The 20,912-nt window shown below is 40.5% G+C and overlaps 1 gene segment (V, D, J or C); it reads right to left on the bottom strand.

Annotated features, from left to right (window-relative positions):
- Nucleotides 1-477: 477 nt before the first annotated feature.
- On the bottom strand, nt 478-1,154 carry LOC108522386 (T-cell receptor alpha chain V region HPB-MLT-like). The segment is given in 2 exon segments: nt 478-811; nt 1,048-1,154. Coding segments are annotated over 2 exon segments (363 nt in total).
- Nucleotides 1,155-20,912: the final 19,758 nt, after the last annotated feature.

Here is a 20,912-nt window from a genome sequence, read left to right as displayed (position 1 = left end):
CTCTTAAGTCTGTGGTGGGCCCAGCGGGTCCCCTTCCTGGTTATGCCACCATTGTCACACCCGTTGTGTTCTAAAATGGGTACCTTGTTCTGAGGAGATGCAGCTTTGGATTAGATGGACAAATAAAAGAACAAGCAACAATTAACCAATGGAAAAGACTTAAAATTCCTGGAGGTAAGAGTGCCCATGCAAATTATAAAAATTTTCTGGACAGAGAAAATACTTAGGAAATCTGACCTGTAATAAGTACCTTAGTGAAGGCACTTTGTCAAACTGGAATGCACTGCACACGTCATTATCTGTACTGTTACTTAAAGGATTGAAGCTTGCAGACAGTGATCTCTCTGAGTTTCCTATAGGAGAAGAAATAGGAGAAGCTTTTATTTCCAAGAGAAGTCAGTGATTTTCTATACCTATTACCCCACCACTTCCTTCGCACCCTATGACGTTTGCACAGATGCTGAGGTCTGAGGTTTCTGTAAGCCTCTCCCTGCTGCTCATCTCATTGTGTGCTTCATGAAAGCACAGAAATACATCGCGGCGTCCCCCAGCTGTGAGTCCGAGATCTTGAGACTGAAGGATTTGGCTGCTTTCTGGAAGTTCACAGAGAAGCGGTTCTCCGTTGCATTCTGTTGCTTATAAGCTTCTTGGCGAATAATGAGAATCATCTGCCTGCTGGGAGGCTGCTTGTACCAGAACAAATAATAATTACTCTCACTGGTGTCATATGTGCAGTTCAGGGTCACGGTCTCTGCCTCCTGCACAGACATCTCTGGTTGAGACTGAGTGACTGTCTGGGCCATGCCGGATTCTGTGGGAAAGAGGAGAGAAAGGACTTCACTGGGATATCATGTGAGAGAGAGAAACAGACTCACAAGCTGATTGCCATTCTCACACACCTTTCTTTGTGATTCTAACCTCAGGCAGCATATTTCTGCTTCCAGGTAGCTGGGCTCTAAGAGGCAATGCAGTTGCTGTTCTGTTAATCCCTCCTGCTTCACAGCCCCAGTAGATGCCTTTATAAAGAAAGACCTACATCTTCCTTACCGAGACAGGTGGAGACCACGACTACCCACAGCAAGCTCACACGTGTCATGCTGACAGCACTTCCCTGCAGAGTGAAAAGTCTTCTGCTCTGATCTGGGTTCTCCTCTATGCTTGGTGAGAATTCTCCTTCAGGGCAGGAAATGCTATGATAGGTGGGTGGGTGACTAGGTTTCAAGGAGGAAAATGTTTCTGAATACTTTTTGGTCTCTCAGAAAATAGGCCTCTGGTTATAATTTCAAATGAAAATAAAAAATGTTTCTGGAGTGCTTTTAACTAGCTTAGAAAGAGAAAATGGAGCTGGCAAATTTGTTTTTAGTAAGACCTAATCTTGGAGAGGAGAGCGTGACCCAGAACGGTGGGCAGAAACCTCTGACTCCATTCACAGCAAATGGCAAACTGTGATTTTATTTTTCTTCTTATCTAAAAAAAATTAAAACTTACAAAGCAAATCTTATGAAATATGAACACTTAATTGGGGTAAGAATATGCCTGTTTATATTCAAATTTTACATTTTACAATTTCTTAAAATAATGAGAAAAAACGTATATGCTTGTGGCTGAAAAGAGCATCGAGTAAATTCAGAGATAAGTAAAAGCAGAATATGTAGTGACTAATTGTGCTCACATTTTACATGGATTAAAAAAATAACCTTGTTGGCCAGGTGTGGTGGCTCACACCTGTAATCCCAGCACTTCGGGAGGCCGAGGTGGGCGGATCACTTGAGGTCAGGAGTTTGAGACCATCCTGGGCAACATGGTAAAACTCCATCTCTATTAAAAATACAAAAATTAGCTGGGCATGGTAGTACTTGCCTGTAATCCCAGCTGCGGGGAAGCTGAGGCCAGAAAAATCTCCTGAACTCGAGAGGCAAACGTTGCAGTTAGCTGAGATTGTGCCATTGCACTCCGGCCTGGGCAACAAGAGTGAAACTCCATCTCAAAAAACAAACAAACGCAAACAAACAAACAAAACCGCCTTGTTTATGCTATATCAAGAAGCTCTGAAATAGCTATTGCAGAAGTTCTCATCAGCACTAAATTGCCTCAGTTTAATTTGTATTTATATCAAGAATTGCTCTCATCATTTTCATTCCATTATGAAAAAATATTGTGAAAAAAACACTTTTTAAATACCTTACTCTGATTCTTTAGAATTTTGCATTTCCAGAGAGAGTGTCAGGGATCCTTATGTAATTCCTGAGTTGGGGTCCCCAAACTGGGCATATGAATGGGGGCCCTGTTATGTATTGGGTGCTGTCTGAGGAGCATGAATTCTCTGTCACAGAGGTAGGTGGCTGAGTTTCCCCACTCAGAGAGATGCTTAAGGAGTTGTAAGCACTGGGACCCATCCTGAATGAGGCTGCTAAAATCCCTTGTGCTGCAAAGCTCAGCTTGGTAGCAATAAGAGAAGGGACACCAACATTTCTTCTAGATAATCTTCACCCTTGTCTCATGATTTGAATTCCTGTATCTCAGTTTTGGATCCCTAAAAGTCAGCTTCAGCACAATAATTTGTGTGTAAATAGTTTACTGTAGGTGATTCTAGGAAACTGTAGTCCAAAAATAAAATTCTAAGGCTCCCCAGCCCCCTGCAACCATTGAGTGGACTTCCTTCTTGGCCAGGGCTCTCTTAAAATTCAGCTTGAGAGATTGGTTCAGGCCAGAATGGGAACTGGCGGTCAGACATGCTTCATCATACCTCTTTGGCATTAACATCAACAGAGACCTTAAGTCTGATAAGAAGCATTTACAATTCATTCTCTCTGAAACCTGCTACTTGGAGGCTTCATCTGCCTGATAATCTGCCTGATAAAACTTTGGTCTCTACAACCTCTTATCGCAATCCAGACATTTCCTATTAATCCCAGGTCTTTAGATAAACTCAACCAATTGTCAACCAGAAAATTTTAAAATCTACCTATAAACTAGAAGCCCCTCACTCCCACTGACCCCACTGCCTCTTGCTTTGAGTTGTCCTGCCTTCCTGGATAGAACCAATGTATTTTTTAAATGTATTTGATTGAAGTCCCATGTCTCCCTAAAATGTATAAGCCAAGCTGCACTGCAACCACATTTCACATGTTCTCGGGACCTCCTGAGGGCTGTGTCACGGGCCGTGGTCACTCATATTTGGCTCAGAATCAATCTCTTTAACTATTTTACAGAGTTTAACTCTTTTTGTTGGCAAAACATGGGTAGGAGGTAAATCAGGGAAGGAAGGAAGCCAATACAGAATGTGCCATCAAGACAGTTACCACTATGGGCAATTGCAGCTTACTGCAGCTGGATAATGTTAGGGGTAGAAGGTTCTGAGTTACTGGTGGTGAATCCATATGGGTCTGCAGCAACCTCAATTCTTGCCTCCTTAGAAGAAAGAATTTGACTGAGGGACATAAGGCAGAAGGAGAGACCAAGGCAAGTTTCAGAACAGGAGTGGAATTTTATTAAAAAGCTTTAGAGCAGGAGAGAAAGGAAAGTACGCTTGGAAGAGACCCAAGTGGACAACTTGAAGGACAAGTGCAGCCTTTAACCTTAATCTTAAGATTTTATATGCTGACCTACCTCCAGCATCTTGCACCCCTTTCCCATGATTCTTCCCTTAGGATGGTTGCCCGCCTGCATGTGCAGTGCTCTCCTTCCTGCTTGGGAAGTGGGCATGAGCAGTGTGTTTAGGAAGTTGTACGCATGCCCATCTGAGGCTTTCTTCCTTTTTCTGTTAGAGTGCCCCTAGAAGGTCATAGTCCTCTGTTTTGTCTCTTAATGTGCATGCTAGGTTCACTCGGCCAATTCCTGAGATTTTATTGGAAGCCGATTATCAATCTCAAGTGTCTTTATCTGTTGGGCAAGTTGCCAGTGATAATTTGCTACCAATTATCATTTTTAGAGAGGCAATGTGATAACTGCCAAACCTTCACCTGATGATTCCTGGTGGGTGGAGGGGAGAGCTCTCTTGTGCCCCATTCATGCCTGTCTAACTACCTGTCACAATAACTCCAAGAGACAGCATAGCATACTTTTTGGAGCTATGCCAAATGAGTCGTGAAGAAACTGGAGTAATCATGCCTAAACTCACTGTCTATCACTGATTAAGAACTGCTTTTGCAGCATTAACTCTTTTGCATTTCTGGCTTGTTCTCCACACCCTCCACATTCATGGCCAGAAAGTCAAAGTCGTCTTCAGGGTTGCTGGGATTTTCAGCGAGTGGTGTCCAGTGTGTTGGCATGACTACCTGGGAGATATCGGTAGGGAACCAGCAGTATCTATACAGTTCACTCCTTGTCTTGCTCAGATCCACTTGAGCTCTGCATTAAATCCATACAGAGCACTAGTTTTTGTTGTTGCTGTTGTTGTTATTGTTGACAACAAGAGGGTTACTGGGACAAGCTACGCTTGCTATAGTTGGTTCCATGTCTGCAATTCATATTTATTATCTCCTCTATCTACCTTCTATACTACTTAGTCTTGATTCTCCTCACCTTTGGCTGACATTTTTTTCTACTGCTCTAGATTTCTTTTCCAGGGAGGTAACCTAGACCTTCATCACTATGGGGTATAAGCCCCTGGTTAGTCTGCTCTTGTCAGGCTGTAGTTGCTACAATTGCCTATTTATAATAATCACTGACATGAAAGTGCTAAAAGTCATCCCAGTGAATTCCCTGAGTTGTAGACATATTTCCCCAGTTCTGCTGTGGGGTTTAGCTTCATGATAACCAGGATCAACTGTCCCTGACAGAGTAGTAACTCCATTTTTGGCCTCCAGGACTGGCATGAATATCCCCAAATTGTGAGGCAGTATATGTTACCTTGGGTTTAGTAAAAACCTTTCTGTTTCCCTTGTAGAAGCAGCATCCTCCCTTTTCCCCCTCAAAGGGAACCAGAATCCCTAGTCCAGCAGAACCTATAGTTATAAGAACGGGAAGCACAAAAGTGGGTTACTAAAAGTGGTGGTTGATGGGCTGATAGTCCTACTTCCACCCCTTGGTACCCAGGTCCATGTATTTTATGTAACAGGGACACAATGCTATCTTGAAGAATAGCTTTTCAGCCCCTCAGAGTGCTGTCCCTAAGCTAGTGCTTTAGCTGGGCCCTTAAGTGGTCGTTCCAAAGTTCTATCAGGCTAGTGGTTCATGGCTAATGCTCTATGATGAAACTATATGCTATATGACATGACTACTGTCACATGCCCTTGATATAAAGTGGGTCTGTTGATGCAAGAGATGTGAAATCCCTTGATGATCAGAATGATCAATGAGACACTCTGAACCCTCAGTTCATGCAACTATGTGTGGCACTTTGGAGGAGACCACAAATTCACACCCAGAATATGTATTAATAAGAAAAAAAATACCTGATACCTCCAGAGTGGAAGTGGTCCAACATAATCAACTTGCCAACTAGTGTGTGGTTGGTTCCTTTGAGGGATGATTCCACATTGAAGGCTCAGTGTTGTATTTACTGCTGACAGGGTGGACATTTGGCAGTGAGACAGCCAGGTGGGAGGGGGTCCCCGGAGAAATTCCAAGCGGCCTGTGCACTGGGGTGGAGTCACAGAAGTTGGCATCCTTTGCAGTGGGGAGGAGCCAGGCTCCTCCTCTTCCTGTGTGGAAGCTGGAATTCGAACTGCTAGGTGGGAAGTGCTCTAGCAGGGACTCTGGCCTTGTGAGAGTCCCTGTTTCCCCCTTTTCTTCTTCTTCACCTAATAAAACCGTGTCTTACTCACCATTCAAATTGTCTGCGAGCCTGAATTTTCATGGCCATGGGACAAAGAACCCTGTCTTTGAACTAAGGAAAAGTCCTGCAACAACAGCAGAAGTAGCTAAATCTGTCTTGGTGGGAGAAAACCCATGCTTCTGGGCTTACAAAGAAACTCAATTCTGTCACCTCAGCTAATCTGTTCATGGGTCTATTGTTCAAGAAATTGACAAGGACACACATTCTCTAGCTGGCTGGCTGATACGCTTTGGATGGACCATCTTGTCCACATGGTGGTTCAATGCTTCCTCTGCAATGGGTGTTTTCTTGTGAGTATTGATATAAGAAACAATGATCAAAACAGTTTTTGCTAAAATTCACTGTTCCTTCAGTTCAGAATCATTGCTAAATGTGATTCACCCTCCTCCCACCCTACCTGCCCAGGGCTCTGACCCAAGAAAAGAGCAGGATGCTGGGCTCACTGTTTATGACCTCTCCTCACATCATTGACTTCCTTTCTAGCTAGCTGGTTGACATTTTATCCCTTTTAAGGAGAAGACAGCTTTTCTACCATGTTGTGTTCTCTTTTCCTTTAAACTCTTTGTATCATTTTCCCTCAGATTTTGGTACTTGATCTTCTAAGCCAATCTTTTTGGCATGTCAAAATATTTTTTCTGTCACTACTGAATTTGATGGTCATGGCTTTAAAGATTTTGTATTTTCTCTATCTTTGTAAAAGTTTACAAAGAAGCTCAAAGACAAGAATTTTACCCTGTTCTTTCTTTGTTCTTTAGTGCTCTCTCCTTTTTGATATTTAGCCTCTAGTTTTTGGACTAGTTTTCACAAAGGAAGGGCCTCACACTGAGAAACAAAATACTTTAGATAGTATTTGAAAACACTATCCCTCCTCACATGGTCTTCGAATGAAATGTTTGACATTGTGTTATAAAACAGTCCTTTATATTTCCCTTTATATACAGCAGAGTTATAGTCAGTGCCCCAGTGCCCTTATAAAAGGAGGTGTGCCCGGGCCCCTCAGCTAGCTTTAGGTACAGGATACAGGTGACTGTGGGCACTGTGGGCTTGCTGCACAGAAGTGGTTGAGTCATGGAGCTGGGAATCCTGTATGTGCAGGGAAAAGTGCTCATCTCCTTTTCTAAGCCTGGCTGTGAATCTTTCACTGCTCTTTTCTCTCACAGTTGGCAGCATTTGTATCAGGGAAATGAGGCCTTCCTCAGGATCCTGCCTGAACCACTGGAAGAAATCTGAAGCGCTCTCTCTGTAACTGCAGTTCAGTGTGACTCTGTCGCCTTCCTTGACTTTCAGGGAAGAAGGATTCTGTTCCACTGGCAGTTGTCCATTTGACCCTGCTCAGGAGGAATGAAACATTTTCATATATATAGCTTGTTTGTTTGTTTGTTCATCAGTTTCATTATTAGTTGTACATTCCCGAGAGTAGACCCAAGATTGTCCCTGGGATCCTTCTAGATTTCAATGCCCCGGCTGCCCCCACTTTCTGTTGCTTGAGCTATTCCTCCCCTCCTCAGGGCTCCCCTGACTCACAGGTCAGCTGCACACACAGGAGCACCAGCAGAGTGCTCAGTGGAGTTTCCATTCCTTCCTTTTCCTGGAGGCTCTGTGGATTCAGTTTGGAGACCTGGAATTGACCATGTTCACTGGGCCTAGTTCACTGTTCTAGAGTCTTCTGGTTCTTTTGATTGGGTAGCCTTTGGGAAATCTTCATTCTGTTTTTACAAACAATCAAAACCTCACTGTTACATCAAACACTTCGTTGAATGCCCTCCTCCTGCTGTTCCCTTCCCCTTGTTATAGTTTCTGGCAGTGCCTCTTTCAAAGGAAGCACTGCCCCCAGATGGTCTGAACACAAAAAAATTGTTTTTTTGTTTCCCCCTTAATATAAAGTAACTCATTATGTTGAATGAAAGGTAGACAAAACATACAGAGAGGTGAAGAGCAAGCAAAAGGAAAGAAAGCAAACAGTGTTAAAAGGAAAGGTTCCCCAGTTATGACTGTCTGAAAATCCTTAACACCTGAAACTCCCTCATTCCCCTCACCTTTAAAGAAACATGCAGGCTCTTTGCCTCTATGGCACTGTAGTACATTCTGAGGGGGGTAGGAATAGGTTGAGAGAAGATCTGATTATTTCCCTTAATTGATTATTTTCCTACCAGAGCTGTATTATATGTCCAAACTCAACAGCTCTAAATAAGTTAAAAGACTTAGACCTTTTCCAGATTATCACTAAAAACACAAAGGAGGAAAATTCTTTCTGTTAGGATGTTTTCATGTGTGAGAAAGCAGTCTAGTAACCGGTTAACTCTGAGCATGCTAGTGCTTTTGCAAATATCCGAGTGCTTTATATTTAGCTCTGGGCACCCATGCACACTAATAATTTCTCTCGTTTTACATATTAGTTTTCTGAAACTCTGTTTTATGTTCTCCTGTACTTGCAGCAATGACTAGCAACTCAAGATGAGGAGAGGATAGGGAAGAAAGCTCTCAACTGTTCTTTGCATCCAGTTCTCATCCTGCAGAGCCTAGGTGCCTACTTATTACCCTCCCACAGTTTCTCAGCTATATTTCTTGGGTAAAGCTCTGGCCCTGGCAAATCTGTCCTCATTCTTTTCTTCCTTCATTTTTTTCTGTGGTCATGAGATAAGTAACTGAGCCTGTACACTGAGTCTGTGAAGAATAAGGGCATCTTTGATGTTAATTGTAGATATTACTCTTCCATTATTTTGTGTATGAAATTATGTAAAACAAGGAGACTCTTTTTTCCTTTTTTTGTAGCTTAGACTAGAGTCAGCTTTCTCCTGGACATGCACGGTTTGGGTAAGACTGGACTCTACCTTCCCCTGTCTTCACATTTCTGCTTGAGAAGAAAACAGTAGACACATGAGGTGGTCACTGGAGAACCTGGTTATTTGTAAACTGGTACGCTTCCCTAGAAACCTTCTGATCATTCTTTTTCCCAGTCAGAGCATCCCCACATCACATTAAGTCTGAAACCACAGAAATGCTAGCAAAACCCCTGGTTTTCTTTGTAAAATTTTTTTTTCTATTGATGAGGATACTTACCAGGAATGTCCTCAAAGAAGGGGATTTTTTTCCTGGAAAGAACAGAAGAGCTGTTTTAGTTGCTTGGAAGAAGTAACATTTGCATGAGAGTTCCCCTTGGAATTTTTCTTCTCTCCTGTCTCAGGTATGTGATTTCAACATTCTAGGTAGGTACCAGCAGGTATATATCTAACTATAGATGATGAACAATTTTCCTGAGCAATGATGGACAGGGGTTGTGGCAGGTAAACAATAAATATTGAGTGTCGCTACCTCAACAAATTCACTTAACCCTGTGGAGACGTTTAATAAAATGTATAAAATAGAATATGCTAATTATCAAGTTGGAGAGATAAGAAAAACACACCTAAAATGTCAACTAGCTCTAGGGGGCCGTGCATGATTGACATCAGCAGTCACTACTCTAGGAGCTAAGCATTTATAGGTAAGAGTTAGTAGCTTAATAACTGATACAAGAGCTGAGAAGAAAAATCATGTGATTATCTTTATTGATGCAGAAAAGGAATTTGACAAAATACAACACAGATTCATGTTAAAACACTGAAAAATAAAAACTAATAATTAATTATTTAACATATCACATAAAACTTGCATACACCATAACCCCAAACCAGCACCAACTTATGGAAAAGTGCTAGAGGCTTTCCTATTAAAGTAGGTGAAGGAAAAAGATGCTCATTACCACTACTGCTATCTGACATTGTGTTGAAGCTACTTGCTAATGCAGTCAGCCCAGAGAAACGATTAGAAGCGTAAGAATTGTAAAGAAAGAGATAAAACATCATCTGCATGTAAGTAGATAAAATGACTGTACATCAGAAAACCTAAAGGAGAACAAAGACCACTACCAAAAGACTGACTACAATACAAACATTAAAAAAATTCCTGTCATTCGTATGCCAAAACAAAAAACAGTTAAAAGAAAATGTAGACGAAAAGAGCACATTTTCTATTGCACAAAAGTGAAAAGAAAGAGAAAGAAAATTCTTAAGTGAAAATTAAGGGTAGGCAGACAGGTCAATTAAATGGAATAGCAAATCTGTAATATGGCCTAATTGTATATGGAAATTCATGTATGATAATAACAGTGGTGCTCAAATCAGTGGTGGGAAATGGCTTTCCAGTAAATCATTGTTCTAACAGGAACAACTCGTATGCCATCTAGATACGAGTTTGCTGGTGACAAATGTGATTGTGATCCTGTCCCATTTAGGCCCAGAGTCATTAAACTTGAGGCAAATGAGGACTTTCTTAAAACCAGCCTGCTCTAGAACATGCTTGGGGGTCCAAATGTCATGCTGCTGCTTCTTTCCCATTTCTCTTTCCAACATTACCCTTACCTCCTACCCCTTAAAGTAAAAGTGTACATCTCAACCATCCGGAATGGTGCATTGGTCCAGGGTGCTAAAAAAAAAAAAATTCCCAAGGTGCCAAATAAAGAGACAATTTATTAGCTTCTATAGCCTGAGGGAGAGCCCTTAACAACTAAGCAAGAAATATTGCAAAACAGGAATATATTTCAACCCGTGACAGCCTCAATGCAAGGTTCCTTACCGTATCCATCTATCTACTTTAGAATTAGAATTATGAAATGACTGGGTTGTCACTGGAACCCATCATGTAACATTCTTATTTGAATTAAAAAATTAAGTCAGGCTTTTTTTTTTTGACAGAAAATAAATCTTATGTGGCCAGTTTGTTGACAATGTGGCGTACAGGGGAAAGAGAAGAATTAAAGAAGATTCCAGTATTTTTGGCTGTAGCGAGTGGGTGAATTATATCACTGTTTTCTTGAGATGGGGAAGAGTGAGGTGAGGAGTGGAAAAATACTGAATATCAGAGGTCAGAAAAGTCAGGAAACTCCTCTTAATGCTAAAACAACAAGGTTATCTGGAAAGTCCCTAGCAGGGCAAGCGGCCGTTTGTGGTTTGGTCAAAGGGCGGGAACCAATGAACAACTGACTAATGTTTAACTTTAAATGTCAGCCAATTGTAAACCTACAACTGTAGAAATTCCCAGTGACTCTGTAACTTGCTGTAACTTGTTTGTGTCTGACTATAAAAGACGGCTGAACACCGAGCTCGGGGTCTCTCCCTAGGATCGGATACCTAGCTGGAGGGAACCGAGTTCGAACTCGAAATAAAGCGATCCCTGCCGCTTGGCTTTGTCTCTGGACTCTGGTGGTTGCTTTCGGGTCATCGCGGGTCTGGGCATTACAGAGGGATGAGCCTAAGGGAGGGAATAAGGCATGTTGGGGATATCTTAGGTTTTAGATGCCAGACAGACATCTGGCATAGATGTTATATAGATTATAGTGTATATGAGCTTGGCTTTCAACAGAGAGGGGTTGGATGGAGGTATAAATCTAGGAGTCATCAAGGTATTGATGGTAATTAAAGCCATATTCCTGGATGAAATCACTTAGAGAGTGCATGTAGATGGCATGTATGTTTGAGGACTGAGCCCTGAGACAACACAGTATCTAGAGGTCAGCAAGTGCTAGCAAGGTGAGCTAGAAAAGGAGGCTGAGGAGGAGTGTCTTGTGAGGTTGAAGGCAAACCAGGAAAGTGTGGAATCCCCAAATTCAAGCAAAGATAATGTTTTAAAGAGAGAATAACCAAACTGTCAAATTATTCTGAGAAATTCAGTAAGATAAAACATGGTAATGGATCATTGGATTTGAGGCTGTGAAAGCCATTGGTGACATTAACAAAGTGATTCCAATACAAGAATAGGGATCAAAATCTGCCTGGACTGGGTTTTGGGTAAGAAAGGGGTTAGGGAATAGAGATAATGAATTTAGAAAGCTTTTAAAAGGTGTTATGTCATTAAGAGAGATAAGGAACCAACAGGCTATAGAACTGTTTTACCCATTGAACCACTAAGTCCAGTTTTAGGATGCTGTCTTAATGAAACGATAAAAGTTAAATTAAAAGTATATTTAAAGATGTTTACCACAATGCTATTTAAAATAATAAAATCGGAAATACATAATAAAATATCCCCAAACAGAAAATTATAAAGTATGGTATATCTACAGTGTGAAATAGTGGACAATTCAAAGTATAAATGGAAGGCATTTTAATTCTAAAATGAGAATAAAAGTTCATACAATTATTCTTACAATATTATTTCATCATGTGCAAAAATGTAAAACAAGGATTAACAAGTAAAAATAGACACAAAAGTGGAAATTGAAAAGGAAAAATAGAAAAAGTAAGAGTTCTTATGTTTATATGGCAGAGTTATGAATTTTTAGTAATTTTCAAAATTTTTCCCAGTTGAAATTCATAAAACACACATAGGGTTATTATGGCTCTTATTTCCCATAATGACAGTAGACCAGTGATTATTTGCCTTTACGTAACTCTAATTATTTTGACTAGAAAATGCTTCTGTGCACCATAAATTCAGCTCATAAAATAGCAGAGAACTAAAAGTATTCCCCTCCCTTTTGGCTATGAGAATTATGAATCTATTGGCCGTAAATGACAGAATCTCAATTCATGCTGGCTTGATCCCCAAAAAGAGTATTTTGACTTTTGCAGCTCCAGGCAGAGCTGAATTTATAGGCTCTGATGCTCTCGGAAATCTACTTTTTTTTTTTTCTCAGCATTGTCTTTCTCCATCTCTTACTAAGATGTGAATGATGCCCCGTAAAGTTGTGCATTGAATAATATGTGGCAACTGCACTGGGCAGAAAAAAAAAAAAAAAGAAGAAGAAGAAGAAAAATGGCACATGTCCACTGACATGAAACTGTCTGTAAAGCAGTTATGCTCACTTAGTGCTTACATTCTTTGTGCTTAGCCTCTTTTCCACATAGTTTTTAGTTTTGAGATGCTGTGAACCTGTGCTAATAACTGTTTCAAATTTCAATTATACGACAGATTAAAGCAAATCTTGGATGTACCCTTGAGGACAAATCTTTTCTGCCTATGGATCCATTCCGTCTTCTTCTTTCTTTCTCCTAAATTGTTATTTGTCTCTTTCACCCATTCAAGACCCCAAATGAATACTCAATATTCTACACCAAGAAAATCCTTCTTTGGCAGAAACAATGGTGAGTGAGATTCTTCTAAGTCCACTGGCTGCTTTTCTAGGATGATTCATCTTGGATAGATATTCAATGCAAATAAAAGCTGCAGACTTTGACTAGAAGTTTCCACATCTGTCACTTCATCTTTCACTAAATAATATTACCAAAGCTGTTTTTCAACAAAATAGATTTCTCTTCCTTGTTGTTCTCCGTTTCTAATTTTAAAGAGTACTTTCCCCTTTCTGAATGATGTGGAAACAACAACAAAAGACAGAAGAACTGTTTTAATTTTACTATAGTGTTGATGTCTACTTTTTAATGTGCTTGTTGATTCTCAAAATCTGCATCAATTAATAGAAAAATAGAGCTACAAGATCTTTAAAACTTTAGCATATTGCTGCCTGAAGGGCCATTCTGTTTTATGTACTCCAAAACATGCTTTTCTAAGAGTAAACCAAATTAGATACCAAACATGTTTGTGATGATAAAAGAAAGACACAGGGGGGTAAATTAGAAATTAGCCCTAATGTCTAAGGACTGTCTGCCTGGTTTATCCTTATGGCAACTCAGTACCCCGAAGAGCAGGGAAGTCTTTGGGAACATATCTAAACCAGGCCTGGGTAGGTCTCAGGGTAAGTAAAATCTCACATCAATTCAGGAGTTATTTTCAATGAAAATCATGCAAAGATTTTTGCAGCCAGACAAGGAAGAGAACAAAGTATAAAGCAAAGCAAGATGTAGCTCTGTTTTGTTTATTTGGTCTGTATTATTTGATTTAAAAGTTTGTCCTTTATGAGGTTCCTGAGTGCAGAGAAACTATTAGTGTTCCCATCCTCACCCCTAAGAAAATTCACACTGGAAAGTGGTTGGGTAATCGTGACACATTTGGAAAAGTGTTTAGATTTTTCATTTCCTGCAATAAGGGCTATTAGTTGATGGTAGAATTGCTCAGGGAAAAGGAAATTTATCTGTCTATTGAATCGATTATTATGGACATATAGTTTTTCAGTACACTTAGAAATGTGCTTGTAAAGTAAATCTTTGATGTTATTTAACGGTTTAAATTTAGGTTAATACTAGCTTTTTCTGAAAAACAATTTCAAGATATTCCTTAATGTTGCTTATGGTAAGGATGGATAATGTCATACCATGTTTTCTCTTTGTCTGGAAACAAACCCAGTTCTGGGCTGTGTGCAGTCCTCTTATATTAACAATTGCCTCAAGCCAACATTCCCTCTTATCTCACAGCATTTTCCAATAAAAATGGGCTCTTTCAGTCATATTTGAAAGGAAAGCTTTTAATTTCCTAAACCCTTCTTGTTTGTTATTTCTTGATCATTGCCCTTGATAAGCTTAACCTGCCTGGCATGTATTCTCTTACCATCTCTCTCATTTTAAATCCTACACATGCTTCAAATACAAATCCAAAATCCAATTTCCATTAAGCTGGAAGTAGCTTTTTTATTCATGATGTATTTTACAAGCTCTTTGGTTGTTCTATTCTTTGATACTATTTTCCCCCATACAAAACTTACGTTTTTTAGTTTTGCACAAAATAATATCATTTTGTAATTCTGCAACATCACTAGAAATGGGCATTCTACTTTTCTTTGAATATTTCCTGTAGAAAGGAATATTTTATGCCTTAAAGCTGTCTGTTTCTTTTTGGGAAACCTCTGATTGCTAGTTCTTTTTTATAATGAGCTGAAATTTGTTTTCAATAAATTTTAACCATTGGCCATAAATTTGCCTTTACACATGGGTATAAATATAACCAGCCATTTATTTATTCAATCATTGTTTGGTTAGTGGTTATTGGTTAAAAAAATTGGTATCTCCATAAAGCTTACATCTAGTGAGAGATATTATCATGTGTATTAGATAATAAACTCTTTGTGTACAGCATAATGCCTAATATATATGTCTATATATATTTTTGAGACAGGATCTCACTCTGATGCCCAGGCTTAGTGCATTGGCATGATCATGACTCACTGTAGCCTTGACCTCCTGGGCTCAAGTGATCCTTCCACCTCAGCCTTCTAAAGTGATGGGATTACAGGTGTGAGCCACCACCACCAGGCCCTGATATATTTTTATGTTGTCAAAATCAGTAGAGAGGAGGAAATAGAAAAGCCTCAGATAATAATTAAGAAAAACATTATTTCATTCTCAGTAGACAAGGAAGCAAATAAGTGGTTCCTCTTGTGGGGTTGTGTACAGACTGAAGCGGGGGCACCTCCATGGTTATAGGGCAGAAGTTGGTGGCTGAATCTGTGATCTGCAGAGAGCTAGGCCATGTTCTTAATGATTGGGGCTCTTACCCTTGCTTTCCATTTTATCTCTGAAATAATGAAAACTACAAGGACAAGGTCTTTCGTAGCACTGCGTCTGAAACATAAAAGCCAATAGTCTTGGGTAAATACAGTTAAAAATAAAAGCCTCTCTTTCCTGGACACGTGTAGACTGGGGACACTGCTCTTCTTTCTGTGGCCTTTCTTCCCTGTTTAGAGAGAGAAACAAGTACAGAGGGCCGGGCATCAGCTCTCCACTTTTTAAGTGATTCATTTTCTTTTCCCAACTTTCCTGGGAACCCCAGAAGAATCAACTTCCACGTATTCTTTCTTCAGTCTTTTGGGAATGCCCATTGTATTCCATTGTATTTGGCTTTTCCCCTGTTCAGAAATATTTTTCTTTTCTTTTCTTTTCTTTTTTCGAGACGGAGTCTTGCTCTGTCGCCCAGGCTGAGTGCAGTGGTGCAATCTCGGCTCACTGCAACCTCTGCCCTCCAGGTTTAAGCAATTCTCTGCCTCAGCCTCTGGAGTAGCTGGGATTACAGGCACGTGCCACCATGCCCGGCTAATTTTTTGTACTTTTAGTAGAGATGGGATTTAACCATCTTGGCCAGGCTGGTCTTGAACTCTTGACCTTGTGATCCACCTGCTTCGGCCTCCCAAAGTGCTGGGATTACAGGCGTGAGCCACTGCTCCTGGCTAGAAGCATTTCAATGTATGCCTTCAATGAAGCCACAGGACCACTAAGGAGGATCTTTGGCATTATTTACTATTTCTCCCATCCTGAGACATTAATATATTCACTAAAGGTGAAAAGCATAGAGTTATTTGCATTCAGAACAACCAGCCAATCACAGCCACCTCTCGTTCCTTTTTCTACTCCTTCTTTCCCTGCAACCCAAACAACATACAGACATACATTCAAACCTTTGCAGTCATACAGGGAAAAGCAAACTATCTGTAATCAATGTGGAGAAAGAAAAACACTAATTGCTGGTGGGATTACACATCAGAGTTGCTGAGAAGATGTCAAACACTTGTACTCCCGACCAGGGCTTCTTAGTGAGTACTCTTGTGACAAGGGTCAGGGCCTTTGATCGTGTTATCACCTGAGGAGCCCCTAACTCTGCACAACCAAGTCTTAACTGGATGAAGGGAAACAAAGTTGAGGAAGGCACAGCCACAGCATGTGTAAGTTTAGGGTTTGACTGAGATGAAATTTGCCTGATTGCCTTCTTTCAAAATTTGTTGAGAATATTAAATTTGAATGACGTTTAAATGGTATGGTAGAAAATAGTATTCGAGGTTGGGCGTGGTGGCTCACACCTGAAATCCCAGCACTTTGGGAGGCTGAGGCAGGCGATCACTTGAGCCCAGGAGTTCAAGACCAGCCTGGACAACAGGGTGAAACCCCGTCTCTACTAAAAATACAAAAATTAGCCAGGCATGGTGGTGGATGCCTATAATCCCAGCTACTCAGGAGGTTGAGGCAGGAGAATCTCTTGAACCCAAGAGGTGGAGGTTGTAGTGAGCTGAGATTGCATCACTGCAGTCCAGCCTGGGCAACAGAGTGACTCTGTCTCAAAAAAAAAAAAAAGAAAGAAAAGAAAATAGTATTCAAGAAAATTTAAGTAAATGCAGTGTTTGATGAACTACTATAATCACTAATCTTTTATTTGTATAAGTCACTATGACTCTCAGAGCAAGAAGACCTTTTAAAGTTGCCTGGATGTTTGGATTGCTCAGAATCCAAATATTGGTCAGAGACTCAACAAACTTGCCAGCACTGCCTTCTAGTTTGGTTTCACACATTTTACTGACCTCATTAGTCCAAAAGCCAATTTAAAAAAAAGTCAGTAATAGACTAAGTACCATTTTTCAGAGGTCTCCTTTGCCAAAGCCTGAGGAAGGCGTGGGGAGAACGCATGCTCAGTCTGCAGAACAGCACAGAACAGCACAGACTCTGGGATAAAGGATTTGGAGATCCTATTTCCATCAGCAGCAACCTATCCAATAGGGATTAATTACAGAAGCCTCCCCATGGTGCTGTCGTACAGAAACATGTGGTGAGTCGTGAACAGACCTAAGGTGCCTGACACACAGTGATCATTCAGGAAATGCCAGCTACTATTGTCTGAAAATGTGAACTCAGATGTCTTCTTCCCTCTCTTCAGTCTTTTGGTCATGAGATTATTGAAGCTACTGGACACTTTCCCCAGCAAGGTGTGAGGAAGCTCACTCTGAGTGCACTGATTTGCAGAGCCCGTGGGACACTGAAGGTGTTTCCTCTGAGGTCACTGATCCCCAGACTCTGCATCCAGTGGTCTTACAGGTTCTGTGATGCTGTCGGTGGTCAGCAACACTCAGTCCAGACACAAGTGGAGAATGAGAGAAAACATGGGAAGCAGGTGAGCTAAGTGTTCCTGGGCAAACGGTGCATTTTTCTCCGGATGATATAGAGAAGAAAATTCTGATTGAAGTGTCAAAAGAGGCTTGGGCATAATGAGTGTTTGGAAAGGCTGGGGAAAGAAACTAAAGAAGAAAAGGCATGGGAGTAGATGAGGAAAAGAGAGAAGAGCAAAGGTGACAGGCAAAATTCCCCTATTTTAATTTTATTATTTTAAATATGTTCTGAATCCACTTGGAAAAAGTTCTGAAAAGTCTGAGTTCTGAAAAGTCTGACTAGGTAAATATAAGTAAGAACAAAAGTGGATAAAGATGAGGTTTATGAAGTTTTTAAAACTAATTCACAGAATTATGTGTAACTTTTCATTTGTTTGTTTTGCCAGGTGAAGGCTAAATGACCCCCAAAGTGAAATGTATTAAAAATATATATAAATGACAAATAAGCACATGAAAAGATACCCTTCATGCATATGTCACTAGGGAATTGCAAATTACAACAATGAGTGACCTCTGCATACCCAATAGAATGGCAAAAATCCAAAACACGGACAATACCAAATGCCAGTGGGGATGTGGAGCTACAGAAATTCTCATTCCTTGCTGGTAGGAATGCAAAATGGTACAGCCATTTTGGAAGAAAACTGGCAGTTTCTCACAAAACTAAACATGTTCTTAGCATATGATCCAGAAATTATGCTTTTTCAAATTTAAGCAAATGAGTTCAAAATGTGCATGAATTTATAACATCTTCCTTCATAATTGCCCAAACTTGGAAGCAGTCAAGATGTCCTTCAATAAGTAAATAAACTGTAGTACATCTAGACAACTGAATATTATTTAGCACTCAAAAGACATGATGTATCAAGCCAAGAAAGACATGGAAAAATCTGAAATGCCTATTGCTAAGTGAAAGACGCCAATCTAAAAAGGCTACATACTGTTACGATTCTAACTATATGACATTGTGGAATAGTCAACACCATGGAAACAGTAAAAAGATCAGTGGTTGTCAGGAGCTAGGGGGAGGGAGGAGTGAATAGGCAGAGCACAGAGGAGTTTTGGGCAGTGAAACAACTCTGTATGAGACTGTAATGGCGGCTACATGTTATTATATATTTGTCCAGACCCATGTAATGTACAATACCACTAGAGAACCCTAATGTAATCTATGGACTGTGGCTAATAATAATATGTCAATGTAGCATAGCATGGGAGGCTGTGGATGTGTGAGGCCTAAAAGTATATGGAAACTCTCTACTTTCTGCTTAATTTTTCTGTGAACCTAAAATTGCTTTAAAAAATTAAGTCTATTTAAAAAAAAAAAAAAAAAGTCAATAGGTAACACCATAATTCATGTTGCAGCCAGGCGCGGTGGCTCATGCCTGTAATTCCAACACTTTGGGCAGCCAAGGCAGGCGGATCAGTTGGGGCCAGGAGTTCGAGACAAGTCTGGCCATCAAGGCAAAACCCCGTCTCTACTAAAATTACAAAATTTAGCTGGATGTGGTGGTACATGCCTATAATCCCAGCTACTCAGGAGACTGAGGCAGGAGAATCACTTGAACCTGGGAGGCAGAGATTGCAGTGAGCCGAGATCATGCCATTGCACTCCAGCCTGGGTGACAGAGTGAGACTCCATCTAAAAAAATAAGTAAACAAAAAAATAAAATTTATGTTGCAAGAAGTAGTTAAAACATATTTTGTTTGTTTGTTTGTTTTGAGACGGAATCTCGCTCTGCTGCCCAGGCTGGAGTGCTGTGGCCGGATCTCAGCTCACTGCAAGCTCCACCTCCCGGGTTCATGCCATTCTCCTGCCTCAGCCTCCCGAGTAGCTGGGACTACAGGTGCCCGCCACCTCGCCCGGCTAATTTTGTAGTTTTAGTAGAGACGGGGTTTCACCATGTTAGCCAGGATGGTCTCGATCTCCTGACCTCGTGATCCGCCAGTCTCGGCCTCCCAAAGTGCTGGGATTACAGGCTTGAGCCACCGCGCCCGGCCTTAAAACATATTATTTAGAAATATGGAGCTCGCTGCTAGAAGATTCAGAGTTAAAAGCGTAAGTATTTATGGACAAAGATTGAAAGTTGGAGAGAAATAAGAAACTAGATTTGCAATACAGACTTTTCTGTACTATCTAGGAATTTAAAAAATAAACATGTACATGTGCTACTTTGGTCATAGTACTTCTAAAATCAACAAGTAACAAAATTGTTGGCTATTAAGCAAATATTAAAAGTTAGTAATTTTTCCCTATATGGAATACATTTCTCTAAATGAAGAAAAATGTCGGTAATAATGCAACACAGATGATACAATATTTAGCAATTGATTTAATAAGAAAAGCAGAGGCCGAGTGCGGTGGTTCACGCCTGTAATCCCAGCAGTTTGGGAGGCCGAGGCGGGTGGATCACCTGAGGTCGGGAGTTTGAGACCAGCCTGACCAACATGGAGAAACCCCATCTCTACTAACAATGCAAAATTAGCTGGGCGTGGTAGCACCTGCCTATAATCCCAGCTACTAGGGAAGCTGAGGCAGGAGAATTGCTTGAACCTGGGAGGCGGAGGTTGCAGTGAGCTGAGATTGTGCCATTGCACTCCAGCCTGGGTAACAAGAGTGAAACTCCGTCTCAAAAAAAAAAAAAAAAGAAAGAAAGAAAAGCAGAAATCTGGCCAGGTGCAGTGGTTCACAACTGCAATCCCTGCACTTTGGGAGGTCAAGGCAGGAGAATTGCTTGAGGCCCAGGAGTTCAAGATCAGCTTGGGAAACACAGTGAGACCCCATCCCTAAAAAACAAAATTAGCCAGACATGGTAGATGCCTATAATCCCAGCTACTTTAGAGGCTGAGATGGGAGGATCATTTGAGCCTGGGAGGTCTGGGCTGCAGTGAGCCATGATTGTAGCTCTGCACACCAGCCTAGGCTGCAGAGCAAGATCCTGTCTCAAAAGAATAAAAAATAAAAAATAAAAAAAGAAAGTAGAAGATATGCAAGAAACAAATATGCAAAATTTACTTTTAAAATAAGACCTAAATAAATGGATTTTTCTTGTGTGGAAAATTATAATGTCCTAAAATGTTAAACTGTCCACAGTAGTTACAATCAGAATGCCATTTGTTTGAACAAGATGAAATGCCTAAGAGAGAACAAATATCTAGGAACTGTCAACTGCATTTTTGAAAAGGAATATTAAGATCAGATTTTTTTGACATAAAAACTTACTCTAAGCTACTCTAAACAAAGCAGTGTAAGTGCAGGATTAAGCCAATAAGTGGAACATTTCATAGAAAATACCCAAAGAGATCCAGATATTACTGGGTTGACTGGAGCATTTCAAG

This window comes from Rhinopithecus bieti, unplaced genomic scaffold (genome assembly GCF_001698545.2).
Source record: "Rhinopithecus bieti isolate Rb0 unplaced genomic scaffold, ASM169854v2 scaffold_65609, whole genome shotgun sequence".
Lineage (NCBI taxonomy): Eukaryota > Metazoa > Chordata > Mammalia > Primates > Cercopithecidae > Rhinopithecus > Rhinopithecus bieti.
This window is presented reverse-complemented; position numbering and strand designations above follow the sequence as displayed.